At 34.7% G+C, this 17,254-nt stretch overlaps 2 protein-coding genes and 1 pseudogene across 6 annotated transcripts; 2 read left to right on the forward strand and 1 right to left on the reverse strand.

Annotated features, from left to right (window-relative positions):
- Window positions 1–4,221: 4,221 nt before the first annotated feature.
- On the reverse strand, window positions 4,222–11,295 carry RMI1 (recQ-mediated instability protein (DUF1767)). 5 transcript variants are annotated; one of them, XR_015227666.1, is made up of 11 exons: window positions 10,598–11,295; window positions 10,145–10,315; window positions 9,454–9,599; window positions 8,724–8,860; window positions 7,905–8,428; window positions 7,679–7,789; window positions 7,467–7,595; window positions 7,196–7,305; window positions 6,675–7,116; window positions 6,174–6,316; window positions 4,222–5,060 (listed from the first exon to the last, which is right to left on the reverse strand). XR_015227666.1 is itself a non-coding variant. In XM_086647973.1 (9 exons), the coding sequence occupies exons 1-9, from the start codon at window positions 11,153–11,155 to the stop codon at window positions 7,113–7,115; spliced, it is 1,890 nt and encodes a 629-aa protein (XP_086504099.1). In that variant the 5' UTR covers window positions 11,156–11,295; the 3' UTR covers window positions 6,468–7,112. The 5 variants fall into 5 exon arrangements, 2 of the variants coding, with proteins under 2 accessions (XP_086504099.1, XP_086504098.1); XR_015227664.1 differs by having other exon boundaries at window positions 6,174–6,311; window positions 6,675–7,038; window positions 7,133–7,305; XR_015227665.1 differs by having other exon boundaries at window positions 6,675–7,038; window positions 7,133–7,305.
- Window positions 4,763–5,489, forward strand: LOC147532716 (uncharacterized). The gene has a single exon (XM_086647974.1). It carries the CDS (start codon window positions 4,763–4,765, stop codon window positions 5,414–5,416), a length of 654 nt encoding a protein of 217 aa, XP_086504100.1. The 3' UTR covers window positions 5,417–5,489.
- A 4,674-nt stretch (window positions 11,296–15,969) lies between the features above and the next one.
- Window positions 15,970–16,533, forward strand: LOC147532717 (eukaryotic translation initiation factor 2 subunit alpha homolog pseudogene; annotated as a pseudogene).
- Window positions 16,534–17,254: the final 721 nt, after the last annotated feature.

The following is a 17,254-nucleotide window of genomic DNA, read 5'->3' on the forward strand; positions in this document are numbered from 1 at the left end:
ACAAAATAAATTTCAAAGGGTTAAAAAAAGAAATTAAAATCTCTCTCTCTCAATAAAATAATAACTAATTTAAGAGAAAAGAAACAAAAAAAAAATAACTAATAAAAATCTCTCTCTTTCAATAAAATAGAACAATAAATTTCGTAACATTTGTTTGATATACATTAGTTTATGAAAAGATTAAAACTAGATTAGCTCTCTACTGGTCTAATACATGTTTTCAGGGTTTTTGAGATCAACAATAAATTTTTTTAATGAAAGTGATTGATTAGTACGAACGTAATAGATGGTCAAACAGAGAGAAGTTATGTAGCAGTAGTTCAACTAGAATCTCATCAACTAGAAAAGTTTGTACGTTTCAATTATAATGGTTGAGAGTGAAGAATATTTGTTAGAAGATGGATGGATTTTCAAACAATTTTTTTTAAGTCATAGAAGTCTGTTACTTATGTTAGTATGAACTCTTATTCTTTTTCCTACTTTAATGAAGTTTTGTGAATGTTAATTGCAGGGGGAACAAGATGAGTAGAACTCAAGAAAACAATGCTCAGCTTTTGTTCTTATTATACTTTTTTAGTTTGTATATTATTTTTTTTAATCCAATTTCTTTTCATTTATTAAATATTCTCTTTCAACAAAAAGAAAAATGTTCACTTGATGCTAAAAGCATTCTTATATTTTACAAGAAATCCTCTAAATGTTATATGATTTAATAATAAAATTGAGTTCCGTTCATCTTTGGCAATCTAAATTGTTTAAGGGGCGTGTAAGAAAGAATTCTTATTAGAAATGATTGAGATTTGAATGGATCTCCTCTTTTAAGTTTAGAAGTTACATAAAAGAGTAGGTCTTGAAAATTAGGTTTACGGATTTTCAATACGTAATAAATATATGGAACAATGCTTATCAGTTTGATTTGCATAATATACTGTCTGCTACTCCCTCCGTCCCATTGTGTTTGGTTGTTATTCCTTTTATGGATGTCCCAAAATGTAGGGATGTCAACGGGGCGGGTTTGGGACGGTTCATCCCCTTCCCAATTCCGTCCCGTGAGTAAACGGGTTTTACCATTACCGTCCCAATAATTAATCGGGGTGGATATTCAATTACCATAACCGTCCCAATTAAAAATTGCTAAACCATTACCGACCCGCCCCGCCCCGTTTAATATAAAATGAGTCGGGTCGGGTCGGGTTCAAAGTATTTTGTTTCACAAAAGTTATTTTAGTTTGAAGTAACATAACAATTGTTAACAAAATTTTGTAAGACTTTGAGTTTATCAATCATAAACACTACAACTACTTAATAATATAAAACATAAAATAATTAAATTGATAATATAAGATTAAAGTTTTAGAAACATAACCTTAAATAAAACAAATATTTAATATATAACATACTAATCGGTTCGGGGCGGAGTTTACTATCTAATACCAAACCCGCCCCGAACCCGATTAGTTTTTTTTAACTTCATACCAAACCCGAACCGTTTAATTAACGGGGCGGTAAAACCCGTCCCATTAGGGGCGGGTTTGGGAAAAAACCCGCCGGTTCGGGCCAAATTGCCACCCCTACCAAAATGTTTGGTCACTTTTCTTTTATAATATTCATTTAATTATTAAAATGATGAAACTTCCAAGACTACCCTTTAATTTGAATACCATTCAAAGGTTCTAATTGGTTCTACGCTTCCGCCAATGTTGTATTTAATGAAATACTCTACATTAAATGAGGGTAGTTTAGGGAAAGTCTTTATATTTGTCAGCAATAAATACCATTCCTTAATAAGTTGAATTCCCCAAAACTAAAAATAAAATGGGACGGAGGGAGTATATATTTTGTATGAAAAACTGTCACATTGTCATTACCCTAAATTTAGAAGAGGGATTGAGCCATTGGTCCAAAAAGGGGGCCAAAATGAAAATTTCACCCAAAGTTGCCTAAAAATGAAAGGGAGGTCCAATGTGTCAGTTTGGGGGTCAAAATTACGTAAAGGGCCCTTAGAAAATAAAATATTTACCGTTCATGCCATCGAAAATTACAAAATTGCCATCGAAAATTCTCGGGAAACGATTTTTTTTTCTGAAAATTATTTTATTTACTGGAAATTTGAAATTTTCGGGAGATTATTTTATTTACTGGAAATTACAAAATTTGAAAATTTGGGCGGGAAATTATTTTATTTACTGGAAATTTTCGGGAAATTATTTTATTTACTGGAAATTTTTTTCTGTACTAGACATTTTTGCTGGGCGGGAATTTGAAATTTCGTAAAAAAATTTGAAAATTTGGGCGGGAATTTGAAATTTCGTTTGAAAATTTCAAAACTTCGAAAAAAAAATTTGTGACCGGTAAATTATTTTATTTACTGGAAATTTTTTTCTGTACTAGACACTTTTGCTGGGCGGGAATTTAAAATTTTCAAAAAAATTTCAAAATTTGCCCGAAAATTTAAAATTTTCAAAAAATTTTGAAATTTTGGGCGGGAATTTGAAATTTCGTAAAAAAAATTTGGGCGGGAATTTGAAATTTCGTTTGAAAATTTCAAAAGTTCGAAAAAAAAAATTTGAGACCGGGAAATTATTTTATTTACTGGAAATTTTTTTCTGTACTAGACACTTTTGCTGGGCGGGAATTTAAAATTTTCAAAAAAATTTCAAAATTTGCCCGGAAATTTGAAATTTTGGCCGGGAATTTGAAATTTCGTTTAAAAATTTGAAAATTTCGAAAAAAAGATTTCGTTTGAAAATTTCAAAAAAATTTGAAAATTGGAATTTTTTGTGTAAGGGAAATTATTTTATTTACCGGGAAGAGATGGTTTGCTGGGCGGGAATTTGAAATTTCGTTTTCAAATTTTCAAAAAATTTTGAAACTTTGAATTTTTCGTATACTGGTAAATTATTTTATTTACCAGACATTTTTTTTTTCAAGAAAACGTCAGCATGTCCCGTCCAAGGGCAAGAGGGGAATAAAAAAAAAAAATCTGACATTTGGACCTGCAACTAATTTTTGGGCAAGAGTGGATTTTTTTTGGGTTTACCCCCCACTTTTTGGACCCCTAGCTCAAAAATCCAATTTAGAATGGAGCAGTACAAGCATCAGATACTACATTCAAACCTTTTCAAATAGACCAACTATAATAGATAATAAGTAATGCTCACATGAGAATCTTACATTAACTTAAAGAGCATCCAGAGCCTAAGCAATCAGAGCAATCTTAGTTGAGGCCTTTCAGGCCCTCCTAACTTTAGCCAAGAAAAATCTTTATATGTTTAATAATTTTATGTGGCAAAAACAAAGAGAATATCGACAATCGGTGAACTTATAAGCTTGGGGTTCAGAATTTGGATTCAAACTATTATTTAGAATTCAGATAGATGTTCACATCAACACAAAAAACACCCACTACTTAACATCAAAGTGAAGCATTTCTACTCACCAAACTTTATAATTGAACCTACCCTAGTAGAGTTGCAAAATGTACATCTCTTAACTGCTAAGAAAATAGTAAGACTATTGTGTTGTTTCGACCTTTATAGTCTTCTACAAGATTATTGTATCGTTTCGCAAAGAAAAAAATATTGTTAGACATGTTTCTGTTTGGATATTCATGGTTGGGTGTTGTCAGATATATGTCCAAGAGATGAATACATGTCGATCTATTGTCCCTATATAATGATACAATTGGACATATCAATGCAAAAATATTTCTCTACATATCTTAGACACACATTTACAAAATAAAAATTTATATATGGGAAAATGTGATCTAGTGTTCTTGATATTAGTTTTGTAAAGAATATTATCTTGAATTGTATTAGATTTATGTATAGTTTAGAGTGAAATAAACTTGTTTAATTCTAGAATAATGAGTTTTCCTCAGAATAAGCTTTTGGGTTTGGGGTGTGTCACAAATGAAAAAGAGAAACATTCTTTTTAGTGTTGCTTGTTTTTACTAAAACACCCTCCAAGCTAGCTTGATTAGACTTGAGATCTTTATATGTTTATTAACCTTTTCTCTCCACTCAAACACACTAGTTACCTACTACAATTATATTTGATGAAAAGTTCAAAACAATATTAAAAGCAATGGCTGGCAATTCCATTTCTACCAAAACCCTCTCTCTTTCTAGTTTCTATGAACACCCAAAGGAAGAAAAAGAAAAGTTTAGAGGTATTGCAACAAAGATACCACATGTATATGTTTTTAATTTGTAATTATATCAGGATAATTTTGTCGTAAGAAGAGATGAACTTGTTTTCAGTGTAATCAATAGTTTGATGTAATAGGAATAAAACTTATATTTACTAACCCATTACGAGTTAGTAAATATAAATTACTTATCGAGTACATGTGTAACACTTTCAACAAAAAAAATAAAATAAATGTGCAGCAATTGGTATGTGTTATACCATAGTCACTATTCCAAGGGGGTAAACTCAAAACCATTGAATCCAAAAGCATCTAAATTAGCACCTTTGAATCCTCCTTGCTTTTTTTTTTCAAAAATAGAATAAAAAGTAAGTCTGCCATTAAAGAAAAAGGAGCAGTATTTGATGAATGCCCATCAATATCTTACTAACTCTCACCTCTATATAAGTAATGTCTTGCATTTGCTCTTTGTTAAGTCAGGTAGGAACTCACCCTATATTTCTCCAACCCTCTTCCCCATTAATCTTCCTTTTGAATCTCTCTTCTCATATCCAGATATCCTCCCTTCAAACAAGCTTACAAGCTTCCATATAAAACCCTTTCCTTGAAATGGATCAAATGAGGAGAGAGAAGATTCAAGCCATGAACAAGTACCATTTGAATCATTTCTTTAACAATTTCTCCTTTTATTCCTCCATAGCTATGAGTTGTAGTTTGTTCTGTTTCTTTTCTAGTCCTCTTTGGTTTCAATCACTGTGTTCTTCCATGAATGTATTTTTCTTTGTTTCTTTACCAAATCTAAAGACTCTTATTTTCAACCCAAAGTTCTTGTTTATCTTATGCAACGTCATTGTTGTTTTCCTCATTGGCGAATCCAAGTTCGTCAGCTCAAAATCGTCAAAGGCCACTGAGATTTACGAAGAATGTGTTAAGAGAAGTAAAACTCATAAAACAATCTTTACTTGTAATAAAGTAATGGAGAAAGAAAAGGAAATGACATTAGAACCATCTTTGGTTGAAGAAACTGGTAAGATGTTAAATGAAGTACTTAAAAGAGAAGAACAAAAAGTAGAGGATGTAGTGTTACAGGGAGACGAAGACGAAACAGAAGGGAAAAAGGAAGATGAAAATGGAGAAGAAGCAGAAGAGAAGGGTTTGCCAGCAGATGAGCTGAAAAAAAGGGTTGAAGATTTTATAGCAAGGATAAACAAGCAAATAAGGCTTGAAGCTGGATTACTTGTTTGTAGTACAGATGTTTATTAAGAAAGATTAGAATTAGAAATAACCCAATAAGTATAACTGCTACATCAATATTAGTCTCAAGACTTCATCAAAATCTCTTTGGCTTCTTCTTTAGATTCAATGCTTGGATCTCTCTCTCTCTCTCTCTCTCTCTCTCTCTCTCTCTCTCTCTCTTATATATATATATATATATATATATATATATATGATCTTCTGAACAGATTTCTATGTTGAAAATACAATTGAATTTCTTTTCATGCAAATATATCCATGCCAACATTGCACCACATTGACTTGATCTTAACATGTCTGAAATGGATGAACTCCATCAAATAGAAAAAACAGGATGGGTTCTCTTTCACGGTTCCGAAAACTAAATCTACTGTTTGAGAAGGACGAAGTGGCGAGCTTGGAGAAGGGCGTCATTTTACAGCTATGACCAACTATAGGCCAAACTAAAAAAAAGGAAATAATACGCCCGTGCGCCTGCCCATTTTTAAGCACCAGATGTCTTTGGATTTGCAAATGACAAATCTCAAGAGCAACTCACGCTCTGAACATTGAGACTTGAATTTTTTTTGCTAAAAGTGCACTGTGGAATATAATACTAGGTAGTGTCGCTAAAGTTCTAAGTATTAGTAAAGATGACGCGAGTCGTAATTTCATTTCACAGAAATCTATGACATTTATAGGTAGACAGTGGATCCTACTTAATGTCGTAATATGCTTAGGGGGAGACCGATTAGTAACATAACCAGCTTCGTTCAAGGCTACATACCTGCTGGATTGGTTGTTGATAGTGACTGAGCCGAGAACAGGTTGATCAGGTCGTAATATTGAACAAGTATAACTGGAGCCAAAAACTTCAGTTATCTAGCTCCTATCCAATCACAACCTGATGACAGAGTTCAAGGTACTGCACTAAAAAATCAACAGAAAAACATCATTAAGATCAAGAACAATTTGCACATAAATGTACATATATATATAGTTCAAGGTACTGCACTAAAAAATCAACAGAAAAACATCATTAAGATCAAGAACAATTTGCACATAAATGTACATATATATATGCCGGATGTTGGTTTTGTTAATTCAATTTCAATCTGGAGTCATGTTTCACCATATCATAACAGTACACGAAGAGCAGTTAAATCTTGTCGGAAACTTTCCAGGAAAAGAGAATACAGGGTTATAATCAATATCCATTTATAATTAGACGCGGAAAAGAAAATAATGAATAGATACAGATGTTTGACTCATAACTCGACAAGACTACCTCATTCTGGAGATTCTTGTTACGCTCAATCTGTCAAAACTTTCACAAATTGTGGTCTTCCTAAACAAACGTCACTTCTCTTCCTCTATAAGTTTTACAACACCAAGTGAAAAGTATTTCCGGAGCTGAGTTAGTGAGTTCAATCAGAGCAGAGCCTTAACATTGCTTCCCATTTTATAATTTACTTTTCTTCACTTGACAAAGTCGAGGATTCGATTCCTACAAGAAATCTTGACTGACCATGGGAGTGCTTGACCGACCTCAAAAGCCCAAGCCATATACATCACTTTGAAATTCGGTTTTGCAGATATCGACCCATTTTCCCAGATTGAGAAAGGAACATGAGGCCTCATTCTGTTGTCCACTGCGTATACCCAAGAAGGAAAAATGGCCATTTCATATGCTTAGGAAGGAATGTACAGTCTCATTCTGTTGTCATTATCTTGGAAATGATTTACCATTAAGGTGATATAGTGATGGGTTCTGAATCATGATAACGAGGAGTTTGCGGAGATATGTACATATTCACTCTCTTCAGAAGCAACCATGCATCGGATGTTGGACAACCCTGATCCATCTCAATGGCAACTGGGAGGGAAGAGTCGTTGTTCATCTCCACAAGCATCGTACCCTGGAACAGATAACATAAAATATTATATAACACTGGGAGAGAGAGAGAGTAGTACTATTAATTTAGTTGAGTTATTTCTAGATTTTAACAGTTCGAACTAAATTTTGCCTCTTTGGTTGCCATTTTAGTATTGAAAAGAAGGCAGCCCATAACAAACATACCTCAAAATTTGCCAAGAATATCTGAAACTGCTTCATGGTCTCTTTCATATGACTAACTACATTCTTGTTCGAAGAAGCGAGAGCAACAGTAACCTCCTCAGGAGAATGACCTATACCTTTTAGTACGACCTGAATAGTAGAACAACGCATTTCCATTAGCCACTAAAAGAGGTCCACAACAAAAGAGTTGAACAGGTTTAAGTTGAGCTTACATTGTGATCGATGCTGACCTCATAAATTAGACTACCATCATCAACATAAACCTGAAGGTCGTACTTAGTCCTGTTCTTAAACTGGAATCCTTTTACACCAGTCAGGAAACACTACAAAATGCACAACCAATTAAAAGGCGTCTAATAATTCAAAGATACCCACACACACACACACACACACACATATATATACATACGTATATGAACAAATGAAACCGCAGAATACCTTGATTTTACCCTGGAGAGATGCTGTCTCATCTTTCTTTACAGCCCATTCTGCCAACAGGCTGGCCAAGTATGTGAAAGGAACTTCCTTATCAGCAGTAAGTAATGGATTTTCGACTTCATCAACTACATCAGTTTCTGCAACATTTGGGACAGCATTGGAAGAAGGGTTCACTCCAGCACTTGAACTTCTATTGGAAGCAACAAATTCTTCTACTGTTGGTTCAGTGATGTCAATTTCAGACATAGCCGCAGTAGCATCAGCCATATTGATCTCGTTAATGACAGTAGCAGTACTACCGAATGGAATATGTTCCATATTTGATCTAGTGTTCGGAATATCAAAATCCTCCACGGTCCTTGCTCTGGAAATATTGAAAGACGATGCAGGAGTAGCTGTTGCATTAACTGCAGCAGCAGTATTAAGCGAAGAATTATGTTCCATACTAGATGTAGCATTGGGAATATAATAATCTTCCATCACTCCTGCTCTGGCATGAGTGGCAGGCTGTGCATAGGGAGTATCTATTCAATGAGAAACGGAAAGGAAGTGAGAAATCTGGAGAAAGAACAATCATATAAGTGAGGATGATAATAACAGAACATTCATCAAATAAAAATCAAGTGCCAAGTTATCATGATTCTATAATCAATCAGAAAAACCTTTGATAGAACCTAACCCAGATATTTTGCATGTCACGTGAGATTTTTTTATATATTTTGCAAGCACTTGACATCATAAAAGGGCACAGCTAAATAGTTGAACAGCGTTTCCAACTAGTCGCAATTGCTATATGAAAATGATAAAAGGGCATACTACCTTGGTCAGATGATTGAGGGGGAATTACACCCTGTGATGTGGGATTGTCAGCATTGCCTTGATCACTAACACCATTGGCTGGCCAAGCAGCAAGGGTAGCTCTAGAAGCCAGAGAGGGAAGGGTCCCTGTCCGCGTTCTGCGTCAAAAGAAAGGTAAATGGCGGTTAATTGTATTCATCCTAAAAAGAAGCCAAGATGATTTTAACTATTTGGAATGTCTAAAAAATTATCCAATTATTGAAGTGATTGCAAGTTTGCAAATAATATGTAGCCATTTACATATAACATATAAACTACTGAACAAAGTAAGAAATGTCTTGAGTAGAATCTCCAAGTTCTAACTTCTAAATGCAACTGGTATAGGTAATAACGTCTAAAACAAAAGCTCTGCAGTTTTGACTAAACTGTACTGGGATCAAGAATCCGCTTCTCAGCATATTTACTGCAAATTTAGGCTACCAAATGAACATATACTCGAATCTCTGTAACTTGGATCTCGTAATAGCAGAATTCTCTTTTGCGTCTGAGGAGGTTTCAACTTCCAAATATTTTGGAATATGTGCTCTTACAAATGCAACCCTTTAACCGGAAAGCTAAAACTAAAGCTGATAGACGAGTTCCAAGGCGATTAGGCAAGATAAGTGATATCATAACCAAGTATATAATTTATAAGGATGATCCAAGATAGTTCTAAACTTCAAAGAGAAGAGCAATATCTAGTTATAAGTACCTTTTACCCCTTGGTGGCTTATTTATTTCTACAACAAGTCTCTCCCGTGCAGCATCCAAATCCTCAACCAATCCTCCTAAAACCTCAATTACTTCAGGAACCAGCATTAGCAGGCCACGCCTTACATTTACATTGTGAATTACAACCTACAAGTTGCAAAAAAAACTGCTATAATAATTGGTTTGACAATAGATTTTCACAGATTTTTTTATTTTTGAATTGATATATTGGATAAAAAAGAATTCACAAAGGGTCTCTCACCCAGTCACCCTATCTCAATTAGTTACCAGAGCGAGAGACAAGAAACCCGAAAAAGAAAAAGAATGCTAAAGTAATTTGTCTACCATCCTGTGTTCCAACCGTTCACAACTTACGAACTTCTAAATCTTGAACACATACTTACATCAGCATGACTTTGTCATCACAAGTCATAACCATCCAAATAAAGGAACGGGTCAGAACTCTAAGCCATCCGATATAGTAAGACAAGCTTAACTGCCAAGTATTTCGGACTTGATATTGGTTAAACTCCCATGAGCGGGAGCGTCGTCTAATAACAATTTAATGGACCCGAATACTACACTTCGGGTATTAACTACATATTGAAGAAACTCCTATATCTCTTTCCTACATGAACTAGTGTTGAAAAGAAAAAGGCAAAAAATTTGAACTTTATTTCAGAGCAACAAACCTTCAAACCAGCTGGAGCCATAACTTCAAGATCTTTAATAGGTCTGTATTCCATGCCAAATACACGTTGAATACCATCTGTCATACACAATTTAAGGCACCTCTTAATCCCTGGAGCTGCATTCTGATATCTATCCCGAAGAGGACAACTGATATTAACTATTTCATCAACCTGATCAAAATTTCAGATTCACTTCAGATGATTTCTCAGCATCAACTAATTATGAAGTTTAACAAAAATTTCCATTCCTACTACAAAAACAATTTTCTACCCATCTCCTAGTAATTACTGAAACTAAAGATGAAACATCAATTCCGAGTTTTCAATTCAAGATTCGGGCTCTTATCGATTTGTGAAATTTGAGTATAAAAGATAATGTTATTTTGCATTTCAAATTGTCAATAATAAAACAAAAACAGGAAGAACGGAGAAGAGATTAGTCTAATGGTGTACCTGCAAAACAAATGGACCTGGGAGATCAACAAGATGCATAGAATGCACATTCTGAGGAAGAACACCACTGCCACAGAAATTCATATCTGCAAATAAAAACTGTTGGAAACAGAGTTTTGCCTTTTCAACAACACTAAACCTAGAAAACCCAGGAACGGAATCACTCAGACCAGAAATACAAGAATCCAGCCATTCCCCACGCAACTTCAAACCGCGATTTTGAAGTAAATCATTCACGGAAGAATCGGTACTTCCAGTGAAAGTAAAGACTGGAGTTGTTGTAGTACTACGTTGAGAGGTTGAATCTTGGAATGGGGGGTTGGGATTGGGAGAGGGAGGAGAAGGTGGAGAGAAGCTTTCTTCAACGTCGACGAAATCTTCATCAGAGATTTCAACATGGATAACATTTGGGAGAGGGTTTATTGGGCTAGGGTTAGGGTTTGAAACAGGCGATATTGAGGTTACAGTTGGAGGTACTTCTTCAGGTTCTCTTCGATGTTCTTCTTCTTCTTCTTCGTCAGATGAACATCGTAACTGGAGACGTCTTCTTCTTGCCATTGTTGTTTTGAGAAAGGGAAGAATTTTCCCTCCAGTTTCTTCTACGCGCTCTTTTTGAAGTTTTGTCCTCCTCACGGATTCATCATAAAAACGCAGATGGATGCCTGATTGCTTGATACGCCCCTCTAGTGATCTGGGCTCAAATTGAAAGTGAGATCATTATTTGAATATTTTATATACACTTACCACTCTTTTTATCAGCAACATTAACAATTATTGATATATCACATTTGTATCAATCAAATTTGACGAACTTTTAACCCAGTTATTCTATAGGTGGTCTATAGTAGTGTTCAAGGACACGGTTATTTTTTTAATAGGTTATTTTTTTCCTAAGAAGGATACAATTATTTTTTTTAAGTAAGTTGTTTTATTAGTTATTACTAAGAAGGACTATAGTTCAACAAAAAAAAAAAAAAAAAGACTATATTTTAATTTTTGGTAAAGACTTTTAGACAAATCCTTTACTAAGAAAGATGTTTGCCTCAGTCAGCGTTTCTCCTTTCTGTTTTATTATATAGATTATCATTTTAAATTTTAGTTGACTACCACCCCAAACCACCCTGTTTTTCTCTTTATTCTCGTTCATCTGCATCATTTTTATTTTCATCATCACCTATGTGTTATTCTTTCTTTTTGTAATATAGATTATAAGCAGATAAATAAAAAAAATAAAATGTGTACTTCAAGAACAAAGAGGGGGAGAGAAAGAGAACCAAAGTGGTGTGGTGGCAGTAGTAATGGTAATAGTAATGGTGGGTGTGAGTGAAATTTGACTCGGTCAATGTAAATGGACCAAGTGAAAGTAAGATGCCGGTGTAACATGTAAAAAACGTTAAACTTTATATAATTGAAAGCTCACTTATACAGATAATAAAAAGAAAATGCAAGACATTATCAGAGGGACTTTTTCTTATCATAAGACGACTCTCCCAATGTTCTGGCCCCTTCACTTTAGCTCGACCAACTTCTTCACTTATTTTTTTAATTGTGTTTTTGTATATTAAATCTGGAGATAAAGAAAGAAAGAAAAATGCTTTTAACTTTGTATAATGTTTTATCGTCCTATATTAGGCAACGAGTAGAGAACAATCACATTTGGAGGGAACATTCACAAATTTACCAACGCCACTCGCTTGCGTGGTTTCCACCGCCTTAGGTCATTGTTTCATTCATACACTAGTATGATAGAGCAAGTTATTATAAACCCTTCATCTTCCTTTTAATTATTGGACGTGGGACTTTCCTTAAATAGATCACACATCTTCCCATATTTAATTCCATACTTTGAAAATTAATATCTTATTTATACGGAATAGATTTTGAGCAAATTAAAGCCTCGACAAGATGAACGCATTGGTATGTTCCTCGAGCTGCATGTATCGACAAACGAAACCTAGTCAAAAGTGTTCTTGCTGGACGATCAATTCCAACAAAGAAATCAAAATTTAGAAGAAAAAATTATTTTTGTGCTTTGGGAGAATTTTTGTTGTTTCTTCTAAACTACGGCCAAATAAAATATTACTTCATAACTGTTAAATTTGTCTGACGGAATTATAATTTTATATACAAATTGAAAATATCGTACAAATAGGGAATCAATTGATAATATGATAGAAAGTTTAGAGCCAATTGAGTGACTTGGTTATAAAACTTTTAATCTTTGGTACTGGATGAAAACTTAAGTATCCAAATAAAATAAGAAAAGCTACTCTAGCATAACAATGTGAATGCACATTCATGTCGTTTGATTCTCTATAAAGAGAATTTTGGGTTGGTTGAAAACCAACTAGAATAGTCGTCCAAGTCCACTTCATAGAAATAATGGGAGAAATAGACGTAAGATCATCTTCTTATAGTGATTGAGACAAACACAATAATCAATGCTTATCTCTTAAGAATTCATGTCTCCAAGACTACATAAAGTAAGATTTGATTATAATCCCACTTGAATTTCAAATTTCCAAGAGTGGGGATTATATAGATATGACAATATTCAACAATTAACTTTCAATTGGGGTAGGGCCAAAGTTTCCCCAAGGTAGGAAAAATGACAAGCAACTCATGGACCATCACACAAATGGATCACTATCCACCGGTACTATCCTCACCACATTAAAAACACATGAAATCCAATGGGACTATTTAGCACCCTTCAGAATTGTAGATCTTTAAAAAAAAAGTAATATTGTTAAATTAGGATGCCTCCTTTTCATTATCTTTGGACTTTGGCTAATAACATGTTGGGTGTTTAAAGGCAGGGGAATCTCGTTGCATAAAATGAAGATTTAAAAAATCTTAATAGGATACGTGATATAAGACGGATCGTAAATAAAAGATTCGGCGGTCAAGATGAGTTCCATAAATAATATACGTGTGTAACACGTGTATGTACGTGACGGATCGAGAAGACGAGATCCGACGACCAAGAAGAGTTCAAAATATATTATACTAAATATTACATATCCTTAAATATCTTCACATATCTTCAAATATATTCTGAATTCTTCTTGATCGTCGGATCTCGTCTTCTCGATCCGTCACGTACATACACGTGTTACACACGTATATTATTTCTAGAACTCATCTTGATCGCGCGGATCTCTTATTTTACGCTTCGTCTTATATCACGTATCCTATTAAATTTTTAGCACGAGCCTTATATGTCTAGCCATTACCAATAGTTTAACATAGTAAGAGTTTTATCATTTGCAAAACATTCACTTGATGTGAGTTTGCTGTATAAGAAAAAAGAAAATGATTTTGTCAAAATTAGAAGTGTCAAATCCATTTTGGGCCTTTGGGGTTTTTATCAAAAAGAAAATTGAAATGGGAAGTGTGCTCAAGTATTTAAATTTGGGAGTTAAATAAAGTTTGATTAGTTGGAGAATAAGAGAATTGTAAAAAGATAATGAGGAATCAATTAATGAAAGAAATGAAGTAGTGAATATGGAGTTGAAACAACTAAAGATTGTTGTGGAGTGAAGATGATGAAGATGAAGAGATGGTAGTGGAGAACGGAAGATGAAGAAATAAAATTTTTTTTTTTTTTTCTCTCTCTCTCTCTCTCTATAATACTAAATGCTCTTGGATTATGTGATGCAGGCGCATCCGGGCTGGACCCGTGAACCCACGAGCCTCTCGGCCGTATAGCCTAGTCGGCTAGGTCATTAGTTTTAGGAAGAATCCTAGTTTAGTAAGATTCATAATGAATCTAGGTTTAAGAAGTTGCATTATTTCAGTATTTCTATATTTAGGAAAGTCCAGTTTGAGTCTATCTAGGAAATATCCTATAAAAGGAGGTCCAGTCTGTCTTTATTTTACATGTTGAAGAGAAAAACCATTCAAGTTTAATCAAGTTTATAGTTATTTAGAGTTATTTCATCGTTCTTCGTTTACTTTTATTGTATTCTTTTAATTCCGCTGCGTCTACATCATGTGGTATTCAGAGCCACCAAAGTTTCGGGCTAATGATTCTGGAAATTTTTTCCCAGACCAATTAAATCAGTATCAATCGTATTATATTACTCAAGAAGATTATAATCAATCGGATTATACTCATCAAGGGATAACGAATCGATGCTTATGCGCATCATGTTTGTATGCGAAAAAAGATTCGTACGATTATCATTGGAATCCGGGAGAAACCGTACGAGAAAACTCATCACAACCCCCATCTTATTATACACCACCACCAGTGTGTTATACACCATCACCTCCATCTTATTACTATCAAACACCAGAAACAACACCACCACCGCCGTACTATTATTATTCACAACCTCTTATACCATCTTCGACACCTCCACCATCAATACCACCACCTTCTCTTTACTATTCTTGATGTAGACGCAGCGGAATTAAAATAAGAACAATAAAATAAACGAAGAACGGTAAAGAAAACGATAAATAAACTAAAACTTAGTTAACTTCAATGGTTTTTCTCTTCAATATGAATAACAAAATAGACTAGACCTCCTTTTATATGATAATAGACTTTCCTAGATAGACTCAAACTAGGATTCCTAAATATTAAAGATACTTAAAACATAGAAACTCCTAAATAAAAGAAATACCAATTTAAAGTAATTTCCTAATCCTATACTAACTAGGACCACTAATGTGGCCGACCGGGTCGTGGGCGCGCGTGAACGTGGGCCCACGTGTTATGCGCCTGCATCAATTCTACACCACCAACACAACCAACTCTCCATCAACATCAAATTGATGCACTCCAGTTGGATACAAGTAATCCAAACGGTTTACCTTCATACCCGATTAACCTCTCATCTCAATACTCGGATAATGATGATTGGATGCTTTAATCTAGTCAATCTCTGGCTGGATTGGAGAAGCCTCTTATTTCCATCAACCATGAAGAAGTAATAAAAGAAGAAAAAGAAGAATCTGAACAAGTTGACGAAGATGATTACAAAGAAGTTGTAGTTAAAGAAGAAGAAGATTACGAAGAATATGTAAAAGATGAGCTTGAGGTTGCTGAACCATACTCCGAAGAAGAAAAAGACGATTTTGAAGAAGTTGAAACTGCAGTAGAAGAAGATGAATCTTCCTTCGACGTAGAAGAAGATGAATCTTCCTTCGACGTAGAAGAAGATGAATCTTCCTTCGACGTAGAAGAAGAGAAAGTCGAACATAACGAAAGCAAAGAAGAGGTTGGTCCTAAGCGAGACAGTGTACGGAAGCTTTTCGAATCGTTTTGCGAAGGTGAGTCCATTCTTGATAAACCAAAGTCAGTTGATATTCAATGTTCTAGAAACATTCTGGTTATAATTCAAGTGAAGAATAAAGCAAATATGGGTGCTTATATCTCTCTCCTTGCGTACAATAATTTTGATTGTATGATTTTGTTTTCTACACTCTCTCGTTGTCATATTCGTAGCGTGAGTAGCTTGTTCAAGGTAGGACGTCAAGAACCTGTTATGGTCCTTAGGGTTGGTAAAGAAAAAGGTTATGTCGATCTTAGTAAGCGAAGAGTTGCGGAAGAAGATATTCAGGCTTGTGAGGAAAGGTTTAATAAGAGCGAGCTTGTTCAATCTATTATGCGTCATGTTGCCGAGACTCTTTCACTCGATTTAGAGGATCTCTACATCCATATTGGTTGGCCTTTATTAGCTGAGTTTGAAGCAATACTAGAAGGAGACAAGAATAAGCTAAGTGAGGGGGTGTTTGGAGAAGTGTTACGAGCCACTCAAGAGGCATTAGTTTTACCTCCATGGGTTGCACTTGCTATTCGTCCGATGCCGGGAGTTTGGGAATATATACCTATGAATGTGAAGGCTCTAATCACAGAGGAACTCACTACTTCTGAATATTTGGAATTCAAGGAACTTGTTAATGGGAGTTCCAACTTCCAATGATTATTTCATGCTTGAGTTGGACTTTGAGCCCTTCAATGCTTCCTTCCCAACAACCACACTTTCAAAATCCATTGGCAACGGTGTACAGTTTCACAACAGATACCTATCTTCGAAGATGATTCATGAGAAAGATAACATGGTAGCATTGCTTGATTTTCTCCGAAACGATCACAACTGTGACCATCACCACTCCTCTCCTATCAACTACACTTTCGGCATTCTTGCTATGCATCCTGAAATAGTTACTTTAGTCTTACTTGCAATCTTTACCATCCGACCTCAAGTCGAAGATTATGCATCCTGAAATAGTTACTTTAGTCTTACTTGCAATCTTTACCATCCGACCACAAGTCGAAGATCAAGAAAGTCTCATAAATTATAGACAAATTCTTCCTAGTGCTAATGGCCACTCAATTCCTGTTAAAGAATTTGTTCAAGGTATTGTCGAAGGTAACACTAGGGTTCTTATTGCATCAAGATCTAGAGAAGAAGTTTTCAAGGGCACTAAGGATTTCAAGAAAGAAGTTTTTGATAAAGTTCAACTTGAACTTAATAGATTTGGGTTGCTACCTTTTAATGCATATTTCAAAAACTTCGTTGGCATTCCGGGGCACGAATACTTTTCTTACCTAACTCAAAAGGTTCAACCTAAAGCAACTAATCAAGCCAAGATGAGAGGTGAGGCCATGCAAAATATAACAGAAAGTATGATTGTTCATCT

Source organism: Eschscholzia californica, unplaced genomic scaffold (genome assembly GCF_041429995.1).
Source record: "Eschscholzia californica isolate CP2 unplaced genomic scaffold, dmEscCali1.0.p SCAF_6, whole genome shotgun sequence".
Taxonomy (NCBI): Eukaryota; Viridiplantae; Streptophyta; class Magnoliopsida; order Ranunculales; family Papaveraceae; genus Eschscholzia; species Eschscholzia californica.

What these genes read in the sequence shown, in the direction of transcription:
- LOC147532716 (XM_086647974.1), top strand. Translation starts at nt 4,763, where the DNA reads ATGGATCAAATGAGGAGAGAGAAGATTCAAGCCATGAACAAGTACCAT.
- RMI1 (XM_086647972.1), bottom strand. Translation starts at nt 11,155, where the DNA reads ATGGCAAGAAGAAGACGTCTCCAGTTACGATGTTCATCTGACGAAGAA. An exon ending in CCCTCAATCATCTGACCAAG is followed by an intron (nt 8,429 to 8,723) that starts GTAGTATGCCCT and finishes CTCATTGAATAG; the next exon opens with ATACTCCCTATGCACAGCCT. An exon ending in AGGTCAGCATCGATCACAAT is followed by an intron (nt 7,596 to 7,678) that starts GTAAGCTCAACT and finishes TCTACTATTCAG; the next exon opens with GTCGTACTAAAAGGTATAGG.